The sequence below is a fragment of the Lampetra fluviatilis genome, chromosome 51 (genome assembly GCF_964198595.1).
Source record: "Lampetra fluviatilis chromosome 51, kcLamFluv1.1, whole genome shotgun sequence".
NCBI lineage: Eukaryota > Metazoa > Chordata > Hyperoartia > Petromyzontiformes > Petromyzontidae > Lampetra > Lampetra fluviatilis.
This window is the reverse complement of record NC_136325.1, coordinates 8,058,307-8,078,489: the sequence shown is the minus strand read 5'-3', so window position 1 is coordinate 8,078,489 and position 20,183 is coordinate 8,058,307. Positions and strand designations below refer to the sequence as shown.

Here is a 20,183-nt window from a genome sequence, read left to right as displayed (position 1 = left end):
CACGTGGAGTCGCGTGGATAAACGATTTAATGCGCTACTTGGCGTCACGCCATCGCGTCTGTCGAAAGCTCCCGAGGCCACACGAATCGTTTTGTGCCGTCGACTTGCGCGAGGTGGTGGAGGGTTGCACGACGCAAAAGCACGCGTGTAGGTCGATTAAGAATGAATTTTTAAAAAATCGACCGGTGCCGAATGTGTTACGCGCACTCGTGACGGATAATACATCAAGTTTACGAATCGTGAAAGTTTCGTGGCCTAAACTAGCAGACACTTTGGTGGCGAGGCCACGTGGTGACACGACACCGAATTGGTGCCCTCACGAAGCCCTCCACCACCCGACGACAGTCACACGCGCGTGGGGGTGTGTGGGGGTGTGTGTGTGGGGGGGTGTGTGGGGGGGTGTGTGGGGGTGTGTGTGGGGGTGTGTGGGGGTGTGTGTGGGGGGGTGTGTGGGGGTGTGTGTGTGGGGGTGTGTGGGGGTGTGTGTGGGAGGGTGTGTGGGGGTGTGCGTGGGGGTGTGTGGGGGTGTGTGTGTGGGGGGGTGTGTGGGGGTGTGTGTGGGGGGGTGTGTGGGGGTGTGCGTGGGGGTGTGCGTGGGGGTGTGTGGGGGTGTGTGTGGGGGTGTGCGTGGGGGTGTGTGGGGGTGTGTGTGTGGGGGGGTGTGTGGGGGTGTGCGTGGGGGTGTGTGGGGGTGTGTGGGGGGGTGTGTGGGGGTGTGTGTGGGGGTGTGTGTGGGGGTGTGCGTGGGGGTGTGTGGGGGTGTGTGGGGGTGTGTGTGTGTGGGGGTGTGTGTGGGGGTGTGTGTGGGGGGGTGTGTGGGGGTGTGTGTGGGGGTGTGTGGGGGGGGTGTGTGGGGGTGTGCGTGGGGGTGTGTGGGGGGGTGTGTGTGGGGGTGTGCGTGGGGGTGTGCGTGGGGGTGTGTGTGGGGGGGTGTGTGCGGGGGTGTGTGTGGGGGGGGGTGTGTGGGGGTGTGTGTGGGGGTGTGCGTGGGGGTGTGCGTGGGGGTGTGTGTGGGGGGGTGTGTGGGGGTGTGTGTGGGGGTGTGTGTGGGGGGGTGTGTGGGGGTGTGTGTGGGGGTGTGTGGGGGGGTGTGCGTGGGGGTGTGTGGGGGTGTGTGTGTGGGGGTGTGTGTGGGGGGGTGTGTGGGGGTGTGTGTGGGGGTGTGTGGGGGGGTGTGTGTGGGGGGGTGTGTGGGGGTGTGTGTGGGGGTGTGTGGGGGTGTGTGTGGGGGTGTATGTGGGGGTGTGCGTGTGGGGGTGTGCGTGGGGGTGTGTGTGGGGGGGTGTGTGGGGGTGTGTGTGGGGGTGTGTGTGGGGGTGTGTGTGGGGGTGTGTGTGGGGGGTGTGTGAGGGTGTGTGTGGGGGTGTGCTTGTGGTTGTGTGTGGAGGGTGTGTGTGTGGGGTGTGTGTGTGGGGGTGTGTGTGGGGGTGTGCGTGTGGGGGGGTGTGTGGGGGTGTGCGTGGGGGTGTGTGTGTGGGGGGTGCGTGTGGGGGGGTGTGTGTGTGGTGTGTGTGTGGGGGTGTGCGTGGGGGTGTGTGTGGGGGGGGTGTGTGTGGGGGTGTGCGTGTGGGGGTGTTTGTGAGGGGGCTAAATAGGCGTGGCAGGGGCTGGAGAAGAGATGGAGTGATGTGGTACAGGAGGATGTGGAGCTGAGTGGACTTGCCGATGACTGCTTCCAGCGGCGTCAAGATGGCGAATGGCGGTGGTTGTTGTTGTTGTGTGTGATGGCCACCCACCACCTCATGTACCACAACGCCTCCCTTAATAAGTGCCACTCGCAACACAGCACTTGCCACAACAGTCTCTTACAGGCTAAACGGGGATCTTTGTCTTTGTGTGCGTGTGTGGGGGCGGGGTGAGGGTGTGTGCAGGGGGTAGCGTTTCCCCTATAGGGGCGGGATGGGGGTGTGTGCAGGGGGTGGCGTTTCCCCTATAGGGGCGGGATGGGGTGTGTGCAGGGGGTGGCGTTTCCCCTATAGGGGCGGGGTATATGTCTTGGGGTCTCCGGGGAAGGGCAGTAATGGCACGGCGTTCAGATGGCCCATCAGGAAGATGCTCAGCGTGCCCAGCAAGATGAGGATGCTCATGAGCCAGAAGCAGAGGCGGTCGATGACTTGGCCCATGAGGATCCACTCGTCATTCTCCTGCAAGGAGAGTGGAAGGGGCCCTCGTTAGCGCCACGACGACACGAGATGGGGGGGGGGGCGAGAGGTGGCGTGGGGGTGGATGGAGCGGAAAGTGATGGTGTGGATATTCAAACTCTTGGTTCTTTCGGTAAAGTCATGTAGATAGAAAATTAAATGAAATTAAAATAGTAATAATAATAACAATAAAAGCAAAATAACACGATTTGGAGGCTTGCCCCCTCTGATGAAGACCGCTCGTGTTGAGATATAAACGTCGTGCTGTTATGATTTTACTTCAAAAAAATAATTTTTTTTATTTTCTATCTAGGTGACTTTACCGAAAGAACCAAGCATATGAATTCCTGCAAGTCGCGAAAGTTTTAAGTCAAAAAACATTTGATGGTGTGGAATAGCGCACCGACTAACTCTAAGTTTTTTTGTTTTCATCTCACCAGGTAAAGGAGCGGCTGCGTAAACAACGCGCCAATTAGTTGACTCCTTCATTCAACGGGTGTGTTGTTGGAAAGTAAATCAACAACAGCTACGATTACTTCTCCAACACACCGGTGGGCTGAAGGAGTAAACTGATTGGCGGGTAGGTTGAAGTGCCAAAGCTTACTGGCTGTGTCGGGTGGTGGAGGGTTACGACACAACGTTTATACTTACAGCGATCTAACCCCCAAAAAATGTTTCATTATGAATAATATTGCTACGCGAATGCCTGCCACGTGTTAAAACTGGGCTGCTAAGTAGCTTTATCTCAGAAGCGACCTGGTTATCACTAAAGACAGCAGCTTCAGCGAAGCGTGGGTTATCATCATGATCATCATGATCATCATGATCATCATGATCATCATGATCATCATGATCATCATGATCATCATGATCATCAGCACGTGGAAATTGATAGCCGCAGACAAATGCTCTGAACGCATGACGTCCATTCTAAATGTGGAGGGGGGTGGGGGAAGAAACCGGAGGCCCCCGATAAAAATGCCACGCGATCACGGAGGGAGCAGAACACGCAAACTCCAAATATGCAGCAGCAGGCGCCGTCAGGCTCGGGATCGAACACACGACCTCCTGCATACCAGGCGAGGGAGTTAACATCTCCTAGCCACCGTGATGATGATGATGATGAGAGATGGAACGAGAGGTCGTTCCCGCTCTTTAAGCGGTGGCCCCCGGACCCACGGATACTTATTAAACATATATAACACAGATTTGAAGCTTTCGTGACTGCAAGGATTCATAATCTTGGTTTTTTTCGGTAAAGTCACGTAGGTAAAAAAATGCAATTAAAAATTACTTAAAGTAATCATACAAATAAAAATAAAATAATATAATAAGAAATCACTATCATTATTTTATTTATTTCTATGATTACTTTCAGTAATTTTTAATTGCATTTTTTACCTACGTGACTTTATCTAAAAAACCTAAGAGTATATATAACACAGTCCCCGAGATACGAACATGCCCGACTTACGAACTGAACCGCCCTGCGTTGTGTTATGATGTTTTAACCGTCCCGTTCGGCTTCCGTGCGTAAATCGAGAGCGTCACCGTAGCGGTAATGCCGACGTAGCAACAGTTACTGCGTTTCAAGAGCATCCGGCCGCTGTACATTTCTACGCGATAAGCCACTTCGTTTGTGATTGCTCGTGATTGCCAGGTCGATTGTGAAAAATAGCTACGTAGCCCAATGGGCTTCGCCTGGTAAAATAATAAAAAAATTATAGATTTGAAGCTTTCCTGACTGCAAGGATTCATATTCTTGGGTTTTTTCGGTAAAGTCACAGCAAGCGTGCTGTGACGGTTCCACCTGAAGACGGAAGCTTGTGTTGCCTCCGAAACGTCGTGATTTTTATTAAATTTTTAATTTTACTTTTATTAATTTTACATTTTTTACCTACGTGACTTTACCGAAAAAACCCAAAAATATAATAAAAAATTTTTAGTTTTTAGTTTGGTTCAGGGGTCGCCTCGGACGGGGGGAGGGGGAAGTGGGGGTGGTGGGGTGGGTGACTCACGCTGTCTAAGTCGTTCTGGTCGCGGATGCACTCGAAGATGAACTTGCAGGAGTCGACGATGGAGCGAATCTCCGCTCCGTACTGCGACAGGTTCTTGAAGAGCTCCGGAGTCGTGCCCACGTTGACGCCGTCGGCGCCTGCGCACACCGCACGCACACCGCACGCACACCGCACGCACACCGCACGCACACAACACGCACACAACACGCACCCACACGCACCACACACACACCACATGTAGACCACACGCACCCGCACGTACGCACACCACACGCACACCACACGCACCACATGCACACCACATACACACAGCATCGCACGTACACCGGACGCCCATCGCACACCACAGGCACACCGCACATACACGGCACACACACCGCACGTACACCGCACACACCGCACGCACACCGCACATACACCACATACACGGTACACACCGCGCACACCGCACGCACACCGCACGCCGCACACAAGTTGTAACAGTGGGGGGGGGCGGGGGGCACATGTTAGCACGGCTGCCTATGTACCGTGCAAAAGAAGTTCAACATTCATCTGCCGGTCATCTCACGTCAGTCAACCCACGGCACCTGGCGGGTCTGTCCCGTGACCTCCTGCCAGCAGCGAGCCTTCGACATTCAAGTGATAGCCTCGAAGTGCACCTAGCCTGGCACAGACGCCGTGGTGACGTCACCGCCGCCTGGTTGCCGTTGTTGTTATTATGATAATTGGTTATTTAAGGAGGTTCCAATGGTGCAAATGCTTACCCCGAGCTCTCATACTCTGATGGTGCACCTTTTGGCGTCATCTGGTCCAACACCATGTGAGACTAGGCTCTAAGGAAAGCTGTCTCGGGTGTGGACCAATCAACTTCAAGGACAGTGCATACATTATCAGAGTTGTGTTTTTTGTTTACATTATGGCTGCAGGTATTGTGGTCTATGTAAACATGACTCCTTGTAAAAAAAAGGTGTCTGTTTTGTTGCCAGATAAAAGGGTAAAAAAACAATTATCATATTTTTTACTGGCAAATGAGGTTCCAATGGTTGTTGTTATTGTTAACGCTCCACATGTTCACCGAGCAGACAGAGCCTCAGCGAGTCTCAAGAACTCTTTGTCAGGAGGCTCCTGCCCAGTGGGAGGAGCACGGGGGAAGGAAAGAGGAGAACGGAAACACTCACGGCGACGAAGAAAAGGGAGAGAGACAGAGACAGAGAGAGAACGAATAACAACCACCACCAACTGGTCGGAAATCGAACACAGGCACCACCACCACCACCACCACTTCGTCGGGAATCGAACACAGGCACCACCACCACCACCACCTCGTCGGGAATCGAACCCAGGCACCACAACCACCATCACCACCTGGTTCGAGATTCGAACCCAGCCACCACCACAACCGCCACCTGGTTCGGGAATCGAACCCAGCCACCATAACCACCACCACCTGGTTCGGGATTCGAACCCAGGCACCACCACCACCACCACCACCTGGTCGGGATTCGAACCCAGCCACCACCACAACCACCACCTGGTTCGGGAATCGAACCCAGCCACCATAACCACCACCACCTGGTTCGGGATTCGAACCCAGGCACCACCACCACCACCACCACCTGGTCGGGATTCGAACCCAGCCACCACCACAACCACCACCACGTTCGGGAATCGAACCCAGCCACCACCACAACCACCACCACCACCTGGGTTCGAGATTCGAACCCAGCCACCACAACCACCACCACCACCACCTGGTTCGAGATTCGAACCCAGGTCCCTCACCGTTGGGCGCCCCGGTGAGCCCGTGGCGCTGCCGCTGCCGCTCGAACATGAGCTCGCTGCGCGGCTTCCTCATCATGTACTCCTCGGCTTTCGCCATGAGGCCAAGGGAACTTCGTCGTCGTGGCCGCCCCTCGCCGGCCATCGGAGGGCCACCCGGCCAGCCCGCCTCGGCCTCCGCCTCCGGCTCGCCGCCGCCGGCGCCTTCCTCGGCGATCATCCTCAGCAGACGCGGGAGTAGCTCGATGAAGATCTGAAGGGGTGGTGTGGGTGGGGGGGGTGAGATGCACATTTGGGGTTGCCACCCGTTGCTGGGTTGTTGTTAGATTTGAAGCTTTCGTGACTGCAAGGATTGATACTCTTAGTTCTTTCAAAGTCACGTAGGTAAAAAATGAAGTAAAAATTAATAAAAGTTAACCCGTAAAAACAAAGTTTTTCACTATAAATCCTTTATATGCGTGGCGGCTAGAGTCCTCTCGTCCTCTGGCTTGAGATGGCCGCCACCTATGGGTCAGATGATTGCCTGTCACCATTAAGCAATTGGTAATTAAATATAAAAAAGAAATTCCTAAAAAGTGTAAAATTTAGGAAAAAATTTTCACGAAAATAAATTGTCACGCACAACGAGTCTGTGTGCAAAATGTCAGCTCGATTGGATCACGGGAAGTGGGTTAAAAAACGACCGAAAGATTTGCACGGTCGTAAGCGCGCAAGCAAGCAAGCAAGTGAATTTAATATAAAGGATTTAAAAAATAAAATAAAAATCATGACGTTTCGGAGGCAACACAAGTCTCCGTCATCAGGTGGGACCGTCACAGCCAGATTTGCTGCTTATTTTTATTAATTTTTATTTAATTTTTTACCTACGTGACTTTACCGAAAGAACTAAGAGTATGGGTTGTTGTTGTTGTTTTGGTGTGCGTCAGGATGGTGATCGAGCGTGATGAGCGGGCGCCGCTGTGGTGAGATGTTGACTGGCTCCCCTGGACCGCAGGAGGTCGTGGGTTCGATTCCGACCCTGACGCCTGTTGTAATATCTGGAGTTTGTATCTATCTATCCCTCATCATCATCACCACGGTGGTTAGGAGATGTTAACTACCTCGCCTGGTCCAACAGGAGGTCGTGGGTTATATCCCGACCCTTTCACCTGTTGTATATTTGGAGTTTGCGGTGTCTCTCTCTCCCCGTGGTCGCGTGGATTTTTCTCCGGGTCATCCGGTTATCCCCTCCACATTTAGAATCAACGTCACGCGTTCAGAGTATTTGGCTGCTATGAATGTCCACGTGTTGAGCTATCACTCTCGATAGCCAGGCCGCTTCGGAATAAGTGCTGCATAGCTCAGTGGGACTTGCAACTGGTAAAAACACATTCCTGCTGCGGAGGGAGCTGGTAGGAACGTTGGGTTGCTCGGTCAATGGCCAGAGTCAACGGCGGCGTGGTGTATTCCGCAAATATGCCCGAATGTGAGGGCGGGCACAAGCCGGCGTGAGTAGGTTAAACGTTGAGTTTTATAAGGGCACCACGGGGTGACCAGCCCCTCCCCACCCAGCCCCACCCCTCCCAACCCCCACCCAGCCCCACTCTCCCCACCCAGCCCCTCCTCACCCTCCCCACCCAGTCCCTCCCCACCCTCCCCACTCAGCCCCTCCCCACCCAGCCCCACCCTCCCCACCCAGCTCCTCCCCAACCTCCCCACCCAGCCCCTCCCTCCCCACCCAGCCCCTCCCCAACCTCCCCACCCAGCCCCTACTTGCACGATGGACGGACGGACACAATAATCACCTGTGGGCTGGTGTAACCAGGAGGTTCCTACCAGTAAACAACTTATCGGTTGAGTTTAGTGGGGTAGCTCCTAGCCTGGTGCCATTGGTCAGTCTCACCGGGAGTGATGGGTGAGTGATGGGTGATTGATGGGTGAGTGATGGGTGAGTGATGGGTGAGTGATGGCTGAGTGAGTCGTGGGTGATTGGGTTGTGACCTGTCCTGTCAGTATCAAAGTATGAAAAATTTAAACATTTTGATTGAAAGCTTTCGTGACTGCAGGGATTCATATTCTTGGTTCTTTCGGTAAAGTCACGTAGAAGGGAAACAATTAAATAATAAAAATAAAAAACATTTCAGAAAAAACTCCCTCTTTTTTCGAATTTTCTTGCCGTGTTTCTCACACCTGGCGATGATTGCTTGTGTTGCCATCGAAACGTCGTGATTATTTTATTTTTATTTTATTTTTTACCTACGTGACTTTACCGAAAGAACCAATGAGTAAGGTTTCTATTTTGCGTTTGGATATCTTAAGACCTCCAGCTTCATTGCCTGTTAAAGGTGACACGGGTGATCTTCGCTTTATGAGTGTGTGTATGTGGAGTTTGTACATTCTCTCTACCGCCGTTCCACGTGTGTTTCACCAGGGCTCTACCGTTATCCCCCTCCTCCTCCCATAGCTAAACCCACACCCACAGTGGAACTGCAATCGTGCAAAAAAAATCCCAAAGCCGAAGAGTGATTACCTGCCAAATCAATGACTCGATTTTAGACCACACAGCAGCAGTAGAGCAATATCCCCCCCCACCCCTCCCCCACCTCCCCCACCACTACAAAAACTTGGCAGGATCCTCCTGAGCAGCGAGCCTTGAGACTCGTCGCGGCTGTCGCGTGCGAGCGAGCGTAGGGAGCCCACCTCTCGGGTGCGCTGGCTCATGCTGTGCGTGTTGGGGGTCCGCAAGGACACGTTGAGGACCACGACGCAGTTGGCCACGATGATGACCACCACGATCATCTTGAACATGAGGTACCTTGAGCGGGGGGAAGGAGTTGGGGGGGTGGGGGGTGGCAATAAACAAGGTGCACCCATTTGTGAGTGACGTCACAAGAGAAAATCAATATTCTGATTGTGATATCTTGGGTGGAACGGGGGCAGCCGTACTTAGCGATGAGTGGGACATCTTGAGATGTCTCTGGCACTTTCTTGGAGATCAGGATGAGGAACACAGTCTGCCCCAGCAGCACCATGATGGACAAAGTGATCTTCTGTCCACCGGCTGGAGGAGAAAAAGACAAAGACAAAGATCCCCCGTGAAGCCTTAACAGACTGTCGGGGCAAGTGTTGTTAGCGAGCAGCACCTATGAAGGCCGACACGGTGACACACGAGGGAGTGGGTGGTCAGCACCACGCCCAGCCGCCTTTGTCTCCCCAATGGCACCAGTGGCAATGTTTACACACCACCGCAACAGCGAATAATTTGAGGCTGAGTCGACCGAGGGGAGGCCCAGGACCGGTTCACACATGCACACTCACACACAAAGACAAATATCCCCCGTATAGCCTTACCAGACTGTTGGGGCAAGTGCTGTTAGCGAGCACTTATGAAGGCCGGCACGGCACACGAGGGGGTAGGTGACCAACACCACGCCCGGCTACCTTTGTCCCCCTAGTGGCTATGTTTACACACCGCACCAGGTACTCATTTGAGGCTGAGTCGACCTAGGGGAGACCCAGGACCAGTTCAGATAATCGTCACCGGCGTTAGTGGCCGTGAGCGGGAATCGGACTCGGGCCGTCGGGTTCGCACCGCAGTGCGCTAACCGCTGCACCACCGCTCCCCACGCACGCGCACACAAACATGCACGCGCACACGTGGGACACGCACGTGGGACACGCACGTGGGACAAGCACGTGGTACACGCGCGTGGGACACGCACGTGGGACACGCACACACGTGGGACACACACGTGGGACACGCACGTGGGACACGCACACACGTGGGACACGCACGTGGGACACGCACGTGGGACAAGCACGTGGGACACACACGTGAGACACTCACGCGCCTAGCGGGGGCGCGCGCACCTTTGCCAGGTAGGAAATAGACGAGGATGGCCAGGCAGGAGGTGAGCACGCAGGGCAGGATGATGTTGATGACGTAGAAGAGGGGCTTCCTCTTGATGATGAGGAAGTAGGTGACCTGCTGATACTCGAGGTCCTCCGGCTGGAACCTCTCGTTGGTGATCTTCTTCGCCGGGCGGTGGCGGATTGACCACTCCCCGTTCTCTGTGGCGGGCGGGGGGGGGGGGTAAGGTGGGGGGGTGACGTCATCCCTGAGCGAGACCCCCCCCTCCCACCACCACCACCACAACCACGACTCTTCCACCCGTTCAAAGACAAAGTATAGCCTTGGCAGGATGTTGGGGCAAGTGGTGTTAGCGAGTAGCAGCTATGAATTCTAGATTTGAAGCTTTCGTGACTGCAAGGATTCATATTCTTAGTTATTTCGGTAAAGTCACGTCGGTAAAAAATGAAATTAAAATGAATGAAAATAAAATAAAACAATGTTTTATTTTTATTAATTTTAATTTCAAAAATAAAAATAAAACAATGTTTTATTTTTATTAATTTTAATTTCATTTTTTACCTACGTGACTTTACCGAAAGAACTAAGAGTATAGCAGCTATATAAAGGCCAGCATGGCACGCGAGGGGTGGGTGGCCAGCACCACGCCCGGCCGCCTTTGTCTCCCGAGTGCCGATGTTTACCCACCGTGCCAGGCACTAATTTTTCAGGTTGAGCCGATCTAGGGGAGGCCCAGAACCGATTCAGATAATTGTCACCGGTGTTGGCCTTGAGAGGGAATCGAACTCGGTTCGCCAGACTTACCGCTACCCCACCCCCACCTCACTCCATCCCCCCTTCCTCTCTCGACCCCGACCCCGTGCCCCCCCCCCCGCACCCAGGTTAGTAATGCCACGGTGCACAGAGAGATTCAATTCGAGTGAGGCACCTCCGATGAGCACGTGCGGCTACGTTACGGTGGTGCGAAGGAAGTTCGACGCGCAAGCAAATTCGTTAGTCGGGCGTCCGTTAGTAAGGTGGGTGTTTTTGTATTATTAAGGCATTTTTAGCCAGGCGTTTGTTTCACGTATATAGTAGTGTGGCGTTAGTAAGGGGCGCGTTAGTAAAGGGATGCATTAGTAAGGGATGGGTTAGTAAAGGGATGGGTTAGTAAGGGATGCGTTAGTCAGGGATGCGTTAGTGAGGGATGGGTTAGTAAGGGATGGGTTAGTCAGGGATGGGTTAGTAAGAGATGCGTTAGTAAGGGATGCATTAGTAAGAAATGCGTTAGTGAGGGTTGGGTTAGTAAGGGTTGCATTAGTAAGATATGCGTTAATAAGGGATGCGTTAGTGAGGGATGGGTTAGTAAGGCTCTGTTTGGCACTGCGTGCAATAGGGCGCGCGCTAGCAACGCGGTGTTTTCGCGTGGTGCGGAGTTGATCTGCAATGCGGCAGGCTGCAGAGAGGGGTTAGCGCTTGCACGAAGCTGGTGGCGGCGTGGGACCTGTGAAGGCCTCCGGGTCAATGTGGATCCACTCCACGGTGACGTTGTCCTCCAGCGTGAGCAACAAGTTGATCTCCTTGGAGCTGAACGTCTGGGACCTGCTCACAGGAGCGACGACGAGGGCGGACTGATCAGGGTCCAGTCCATCAGGAGGACTGATCTAGTCAGTCAGGAGACTAATTAGGGTCCAGTGAGCCAGGGGACTAATCAGGGTCTATGGATCTCTGTGTGAGTCTATGGGTCTCTCTGTGAGTCTCTGGGTCTTTGTGTGAGTCTATGGGTCTCTTTGTGAGTCTATGGGTCTCTGTGTGAGTCTATGGGTCTCTGTGTGAGTCTATGGGTCTTTGTGTGAGTCTATGGGTCTCTGTGTGAGTCTAGGAGTCTCTGTGTGAGTCTATGGATCTCTGTGTAAGTACGTGGGTCTCTGAGTCGATGTACAGCATGTATGTTGAACTTCTTTCGCACCAACCGTATCCAGCCAATCGTGCTAATCACAGTAGTGGGGGCTGGGGGGTGGAAGGATGATTAAACTAAACACAGAAAACGAGGTAATACAGGTACTCCTCGACTTACAAACATTCGACTTACGAACTTTCAGACATACGAACAAACCTGTCCGTATGTCCAGTTGCCTGTTCGGACCGCGAGTCGTAAATTCAACCGCCGCGCAATAGATGGCGGCGGCGGTGGCATCTACATCTGCAGAACGTGAAGACCCAGTGGCATCTACATCTGCAGAACGTGAAGACCCAGTGGCATCTACATCTGCAGAACGTGAAGACCCAGTGGCATCTACATCTGCAGAACGTGAAGACCCAGTGGCATATACATCTGCAGAACGTGAAGACCCAGTGGCATCTACATCTGCAGAACGTGAAGAGCCAGTGGCATCTACATCTGCAGAACGTGAAGACCCAGTGTCATCTACATCTGCAGAACGTGAAGACCCAGTGGCATCTACATCTGCAGAACGTGAAGACCCAGTGGCATCTACATCTGCAGAACGTGAAGACCCAGTGGCATCTACATCTGCAGAACGTGAAGAGCCAGTGGCATCTACATCTGCAGAACGTGAAGACCCAGTGTCATCTACATCTGCAGAACGTGAAGACCCAGTGGCATCTACATCTGCAGAACGTGAAGACCCAGTGGCATCTACATCTGCAGAACTTGAAGACCCAGTGGCATCTACATCTGTAGAACGTGAAGAACCAGTGACATCTACATCTGCAGAACGTGAAGACCCAGTGGCATCTACAGAATGTGAAGAACCAGTGGCATCTACATCTGCAAAACGTGAAGACCCAGTGACATCTACATCTGCAGAACGTGCAGACCCAGTGGCATCTACATCTACATGAGATCATCCAACTTTTAAAGCCATTCCCCCGTGTTTAGCGTCCTCGCCGTTACAACGCGTTTGGCAATCGACATAAGGGTAAAAGTTGAACTTTACGAAACAAATCGACTCACGAAACAGACTTCTGGAACCAAAACTCGTTCGCGGGCAAGGGGAGCCCACCGCATCGTTCCGTCGTCGGCGTCACCTGAATATGAGCGAGCAGTTCTGCCAATCGAAGGGGAAGTAGGTGACCACGATGGAGCAAGGGCTGCGGTAGATGGCCGGAGGCAGCCAGTACACGAGGCCCCAGGGGTATATGAGCACGTTGACGAAGAGGGTGATCTCGAACTGGCCATCGACGCTGCACGCACACGCGTGGCCAAACGTAGATGCCACAGTCATGGATAACAAATAGTAACGATGGCGGTGGTGATGTTGATTACAGCTATCGTGCTGTGACGGTTCCACCTGAAGACGGACGCTTGTGTTGCCTCCGAAACGTCGTGATTTTTATTTTTATTAATTAAAACATTTTACCGACGTGACTTTACTGAAAAAAACTAAGAATATGAATCCTTGCAGTCACTAAAGCTTCAAATCTAGAATGTATTTAAGAGCTTGCATCTTGAATCACTGCCTCACTTGATGCAGCAAATCTGGCTGTGACGGTCCCACCTGATGACGGAGACTTGTGTTGCCTCCGAAACGTGGTGATTTTATTATTTTATTCTTTATTAATTTTAATTAATTTTTTTACCTACGTGACTTTACCGAAAGAACTACGAGTATAATTATAACTCCAGTCCGCCCGCCCGAAATCTGTCCCCACGGCAGCTATCATTTCAAGATGTGGAGCAGATTGTGGGGGGGGGGAGGGGGGGTGGTGGAGAGATGGAGCGAGGTGTATGGACATCCGTGCCACCCCCCCCTTCCGCCTACTTGTTCTCCAGCACGATGTCGGGCAGCCACACCATCTTGGAGGGCACGCGGATGATGTCGATGCCCCCGTACTCACTCTCGTCCCACTTGAGCCGCTCGTCCTCCCATTGCTGATGGGGGTAACGGTGGGGGGGGGGTGGAGGTTGACGGAGGTCAGAGCCGAATGACGACCAGGCCGGAAAAAATTAACCCGTAAAAACAAAGTTTTTCACTCTAAATCCTTTATATGCGTGGCGGCTAGAGTCCTCTCGTCCTCTGGCTTGAGATGGCTGCCACCTATGGGTCAGATGATTGCCTGCCACCATTAAGCAATTGGTAATTAAATATAACTTTTTTTTTTCCTAAAAAGTGTAAAGTTATGGAAAAAAATTTTCACGAAAATAAATTGTCACGCACAACGAGTCTGTGTGCAAAATGTCAGCTCGATTGGATCACGGGAAGTGGGTTAAAAAACGACCGAAAGATTTGCACGGTCGTAAGCGCGCAAGCAAGCAAGCAAGTGAACTTAATATAAAGGATTTAAAATATCCCAACTCGAGGATTTCCTGAAGACCCAAACAGCAACAGGAGGAGGAGGAGGTGGTGGTGGGTTTCACCAAAACTCCCCGGCTGTCCGCCTGATGATGCCGGGTTCCTGTCATTACCGGCGAAACGTCATGGTACTCGAATTGCAAACGTTGTAGTGGGTTTTGACTCTCAAACGAGCAACCAGTGTGCTGAAGCAGTAACGAATTGGTAAGTTGTTTTCACGACGGTGGCGATGATGTCGATGTCGAAATTACACACGTGGGTGTACGCAGGGAGAGTTGCTACTCACCAGCTCAAGCCACACGTTTGTGGTCAAGATCTCATCTCGCTCTTTCTGTGAACACAAAGACAAAGGCCAAGTTCCCCCGTATAGCCTGCACAGACCATTGGGGCAAGTGCTGTTCGTGAACGCCGATGAAGGCCGGCACGGCACACGACTAGGTGATCAGGGTCCAGGCAGGCGGGTGGGACTGATCAGCACAGAGAAGGGAGGGCATGACTGTGGCCGAGGAGATCGAAATCTTCGTGCGGAGAAATAGGCCAGGTAGCTGCCACACAGCAGTGTTACGCAGCCGATGATAAGATAATGCGGCCAGACTGATTCGGAGCGAGACCTCCACTGCCAGTCTGGGGATTGCCATCAGCTCACTGCCCAGGTACGGAAACTTCTCCACTCTTTCCAGAACTGCCCCATCACTCACGGGGAGTGGAGGGGGTCGAGTGTTTGATCACATAAAATACCCAGGCAGGTGTTTGGTTTGTTGTGGGACTGATGGTAAGGCCCCATCTCTTAATAGCACATTCCCGGATCTGCACTCACACTCTGCAGAACAGGGGTAAAACATACGAACTCTACCACTACCACCACTACCACCACCACTACCACTACCACCACCACCACCACTACCACCACTACCACCACTACCACCACTACCACCACTACCACCATCACTACCACCACCACTACCACTGCCACTACCACCACCACTACCACCACCACTACCACCACTACCACCACCACTACCACTACCACCACCACCACCACTACCACCACTACCACCATCACTACCACCACCACTACCACTGCCACTACCACCACCACTACCACCACTACCACCACTACCACTGCCACTGCCACTACCACCACAACCACCACAACCACCACTACCACCACTACCACCACTACCACTACCACTGCCACTACCACCACCACTACCACCACCACTACCACCACTACCACCACCACTACCACCACCGCCACTACCACCACAACCACCACAACCACCACTACCACCACTACCACCACTACCACTACCACCACCACTACCACCACGACCACCACTACCACTACTACCACCACCATTACCACCACAACCACCGCCACTACCACCACCACTACCACCACCACAACCACCACCACTACCACCACCACTACCACAACTACCATCACCACTACCACGACCACCACCACCACTACCACCACTACCACCACTACTACCACCACTACCACTACCACCACTACCACCACTACCACCACCACTACCACCACCGCCACTACCACCACAACCACCACAACCACCACTACCACCACTACCACCACTACCACCACCATCACTACCACCACCACTATCACTACCACCACTACCACCACTACCATCATCACTACCACCGCCACTACCACTGCCACTACCACCACCACTACCACCACCACCACTACCACCACCGCCACTACCACTGCCACTACCACCACCACTACCACCACCACCACTACCACCACCACTACTACCCCCACCATTACCACCACAACCACCGCCACTACCACCACTACCACCACCACAACCACCACCACTACCACCACCACTACCACAACTACCATCACCACTACCACGACCACCACCACCACTACCACCACAACCACCACCACTACAATCACTAGCACCACCACCACGACCACCATTACCACCATTACCACCACCACTACAACCACCACCACTACCACCACAACCACCAACACTACCACAACCACCACCACGACCACCACCACTACCACCACTACCACCCCTATCACCACAACCACCACCAACACCACCACTACCACCACCACCACCGGGGCGCGTGATCTCACCAGCGAGATGAGGTTGGTGAGCGTCATCTTCACCAGCACGTCGATCACCGAGCCCTGGGTGCTCACCGGGCGCGTCGCCTTCTTGTAGTCGGCCATGAGGTCTCGGAAGAGTCGCGCCTCTTGGTTCTCGCCACTCACGAGCAGTGCTGCACACAGAGAGGCATCGCGTACACTCTGTGTGTGTGTAGAGACAGAGAGAGGCATTGCGTACACTCTGTGTGTGTGTAGAGACACAGAGAGGCATCTCTTAAACACTCCGTGTGTGTGTGTAGAGACAGAGAGAGGTATCTCTTACACTATGTGTGTGTATAGAGACACAGAGAGGCATCTCTTACTCTCTGTGTGTGTAGAGACAGAGAGAGACATCTCTTACTCTGTGTGTGTGTAGAGAGAGAGAGAGAGACATCTCTTACTCTGTGTGTGTAGAGACACAGAGAGAGGCATCTCATACACTCTGTGTGTGTAGAGACACAGAGAGAGGCATCTCTTACACACTCCGTGTGTGTAGAGAGAGACACAGAGAGGCATCTCTTACTCTCTGTGTGTGTGTAGAGACACAGAGAGAGGCATCTCTCACTCTCTGTGTGTGTGTAGAGACACAGAGAGAGGCATCTCTTACTCTCTGTGTGTGTGTAGAGACACAGAGAGAGGCATCTCTTACACACTCCGTGTGTGTAGAGAGAGACACAGAGAGGCATCTCTCACTCTCTGTGTGTGTGTAGAGACAGAGAGAGAGCGCAACGTTGAGCCAGGTGCTTCACAATGAAAACTGTTTAAATGGCAGTGGCGTGCAAGGGGATAAGGAACGGGTGGTCACGGTATAGGGGTGCGTAGGGGATAGGGGAGGGGTAGGGGAGGTGGTCACAGTATAGGGGTGAGTAGGGGATAGGGGAGGGGGTAGGGGAGGTGGTCACGGTATAGGGAATTAGTAGGGGATAGGGGAGGGGGTAGGGGAGGTGGTCACGGTATAGGGGGGTTAGTAGGGGATAGGGGAGGGGGTAGGGGAGGTGGTCACGGTATAGGGGGGTTAGTAGGGGATAGGGGAGGGGGTAGGGGAGGTGGTCACGGTATAGGGAATTAGTAGGGTATAGGGGAGGGGGTAGGGGAGGTACGGGAGGAAGGAAAATTAATGGGCGACGGAGACTCAAACTGGAGTTGCGATCTCGGGCACAGGCAGCAGGTCGCCAGGGGGCGCAACGTTTTGTTTTCTCTTTTCACACCTGCCACTCCCTCGCCCCTCATCGTTGAAGTTGCGTCCACCCACAATGGACCGCGTGGAGAGGGGGGGGTGACTCCCGGCACTAATTCTAGATTTGAAGCTTTCGTGACTGCAAGGATTCATATTCTTAGGTTTTTTCGGTAAAGTCACGTAGGTAAAACATTAAAATTAATAAAAGTAAAATAAAATAAAAAAAAATCACGACGTTTCGGAGGCAACACAAGCTTCCGTCTTCAGGTGGAACCGTCACAGCCACGACAGCTGTATCAAGTAAATGATACAGCTGTCGTGGCTGTGACGGTTCCACCTTATTTACTTGATACAGCTGTCGTGGCTGTGACGGTTCCACCTGAAGACGGAAGCTTGTGTTGCCTCCGAAACGTCGTGATTTTTATTTTATTTTACTTTTTTTTATTTTAATGTTTTACCTACGTGACTTTACCGAAAAAAACCTAAGAATATGACTCCTGGCACTTTGAAGAAGTGTCGCCAGCGTGGAAGAGTAGGCCAAAAGCACGAGAGAGAGAGAGAGGGGATGGGGTTTGGGGAGGGGTGGTGGAGCTGTCGAGGGCTTCCTATAGCTCAGGCGACTTTCTCCCAGCAGTGCCGTACGAAGGCCGTTGCAGTGCTGTGCCTTCACCCCACTGGAACCGGATCAGTCCCGCTGAGTTCATTAGCGCCGAGTTCAGAGGCAGAATGTTTATTATGTAGACTGCAGGGAGGAATCCGATGAGCTATAGAGCGCTTTTGTCACAGCTGCTCAGTCGGGGGCACGGGGTAAGAACGTTGCAACAACAAACGATAACACAAACACGATGTGTAGTGCCATGTACAAGAACAGTAAACAAAGCGCCCAACACCACAAACACAAATTCAACATATTCGTGGTTCTTTCGGTAAAGTCACGTAGAAGGGAAACAATAAAAAAAATTAAAATATAAAACAATAAAATTCTCACGACGTTTCGACTGCAACACAAGCAATCATCATCAGCTGTGAAATCCACAGCAAGAAATTTGTATTGTTATATTGTATATTTTTTTTATTTCATTGTTTCCCTTCTACGTGACTTTACCAAAATAACCAAGAACATGAATCCCTGCAGTCACGAAAGCTTTAAATCAAAACAAATACAACACTACACCACCCCATCCTACCAAGCTAAAGGCCACCTAGGTATTCACTTTTTTTTGGCAGAAGCGACCCGGCCACAAATGATCGCTCAAAGAAAGCCACCCCATCATTTGGACATTTATAGCATCACAAAATAATCCAGGTCATCTCAATGCGCGTGTCTCAATGTGGAGGTGAGATATCCGAACATGAGTGTAACAAGTGATTACGTAACCCGCTCGGCTCTCCCTCTCGAACAATCTGCGGTGACCAGCGTGGTGAAGTATGGTTAAAACACGTTCCCTAACGTGAGTACAGCACTGCACTACTTTGTGGGGAAGTCAAAAGAGTGGTTATCATGTGGATAGCCTCGCCCCCGCCATAGGAATGTGGAATTCCCACCACTGGTTGAGGCCTGTGAACAGGAGCTGAGCTCCCGCCTCCATGTGAATCATTTGACCAAAAAAAAAAATCAGTTTTCATTAACAAAGGCAAAGAGTCCCCGTGTAGCCTTGACAAACTGTTGGGGCAAGTGCTGCTAAGCGAGTAGCACCTACGAAGGCCGGCACGGCACGCGAGGCGGTGGGTGGCCAGCACCACGCCCGGCCGCCTTTGTCTCCCAAGTGGCGATGTTTACTATACACAACCGCACCAGGTACTCATTTGAGGCTGAGTCGACCTCGGGGAGGCCCAGGGCCGGGTATCGCTCAACGACTAATAAGAATTTTCGATTTAAAGCTTTAGTGACTGCAGGGATTCATCTTCTTGGTTCTTTCGGTAAAGTCACGTAGAATGGAAATAATAAAATAATAAAAATAAAACATAATAACGTCGTGAGAATTATTTAATTATGTTTTATTTTTATTATTTTATTATTTCCATTCTACGTGACTTTACCGAAATAACCAAGAAGAAAACTATCAAGAACAATGACAACAACAACTCACACACAACACACATTTCGCCTCCGATTAGCAAGGTTGGCCTAAGTACGGTGCGAAAGAGTCGCTGGCGATGCCCGCTTAAAGACGCACGCGCTCCGTGGAATCACGACGCGAGTCGAGTCGATGCGAGGAGTTCGTTACCCGCGGGATGGCCGATCGCCCAGATCATCATCATCATCAGCAACAGAGGCTCCATCTCTCGTGTCTTCACGGCCGCGAGAGGCGAGGGCCTTCTCTGTCTCTCTGTCTCTCTGCGTGTGTCGCCCGAGGTATATTTAGAACTGACAGACACCGTCACCCGAACGCAGCAGGGGGGACGTGTGATCTACCAACCACCACCCAGACATCTCCCCCCACCACAACATAGCTCTCCCTCCCCTCCCTCCACCACCACCACCACCACACAGCCATCTCCCCCACCACCACACAGCCCCCCCCTCCCCTCCCTCCACCACCACCACCACCACCCAGCCATCTCCCCCACCACCACACAGCTCTCCCTCCCACCACCACACAGCTCTCCCTCCCCTCCCTCCCCCACCACCACACAGCCCCCCCCTCCCCTCCCTCCACCACCACCCAGCCATCTCCCCCACCACCACACAGCCCCCCCCCTCCCCTCCCTCCACCACCACCCAGCCATCTCCCCCACCACCACACAGCCCTCCCTCCCCCCCTCCACCACCACTCCAGCAAAAACAC

General features: G+C 52.7%; 1 protein-coding gene across 1 annotated transcript; it reads right to left on the bottom strand.

The window, feature by feature from the left end:
• Nucleotides 1-1,545: 1,545 nt before the first annotated feature.
• LOC144948799 (acetylcholine receptor subunit gamma-like) lies at nucleotides 1,546-19,703 on the bottom strand. The gene is made up of 12 exons (XM_078878448.1): nucleotides 19,623-19,703; nucleotides 16,206-16,351; nucleotides 14,370-14,414; nucleotides 13,553-13,662; nucleotides 12,819-12,974; nucleotides 11,272-11,369; nucleotides 9,788-9,988; nucleotides 8,864-8,978; nucleotides 8,618-8,732; nucleotides 5,942-6,191; nucleotides 4,160-4,296; nucleotides 1,546-2,144 (listed from the first exon to the last, which is right to left on the bottom strand). The coding sequence occupies exons 1-12, from the start codon at nucleotides 19,675-19,677 to the stop codon at nucleotides 1,974-1,976; spliced, it is 1,599 nt and encodes a 532-aa protein (XP_078734574.1). The 5' UTR covers nucleotides 19,678-19,703; the 3' UTR covers nucleotides 1,546-1,973.
• Nucleotides 19,704-20,183: the final 480 nt, after the last annotated feature.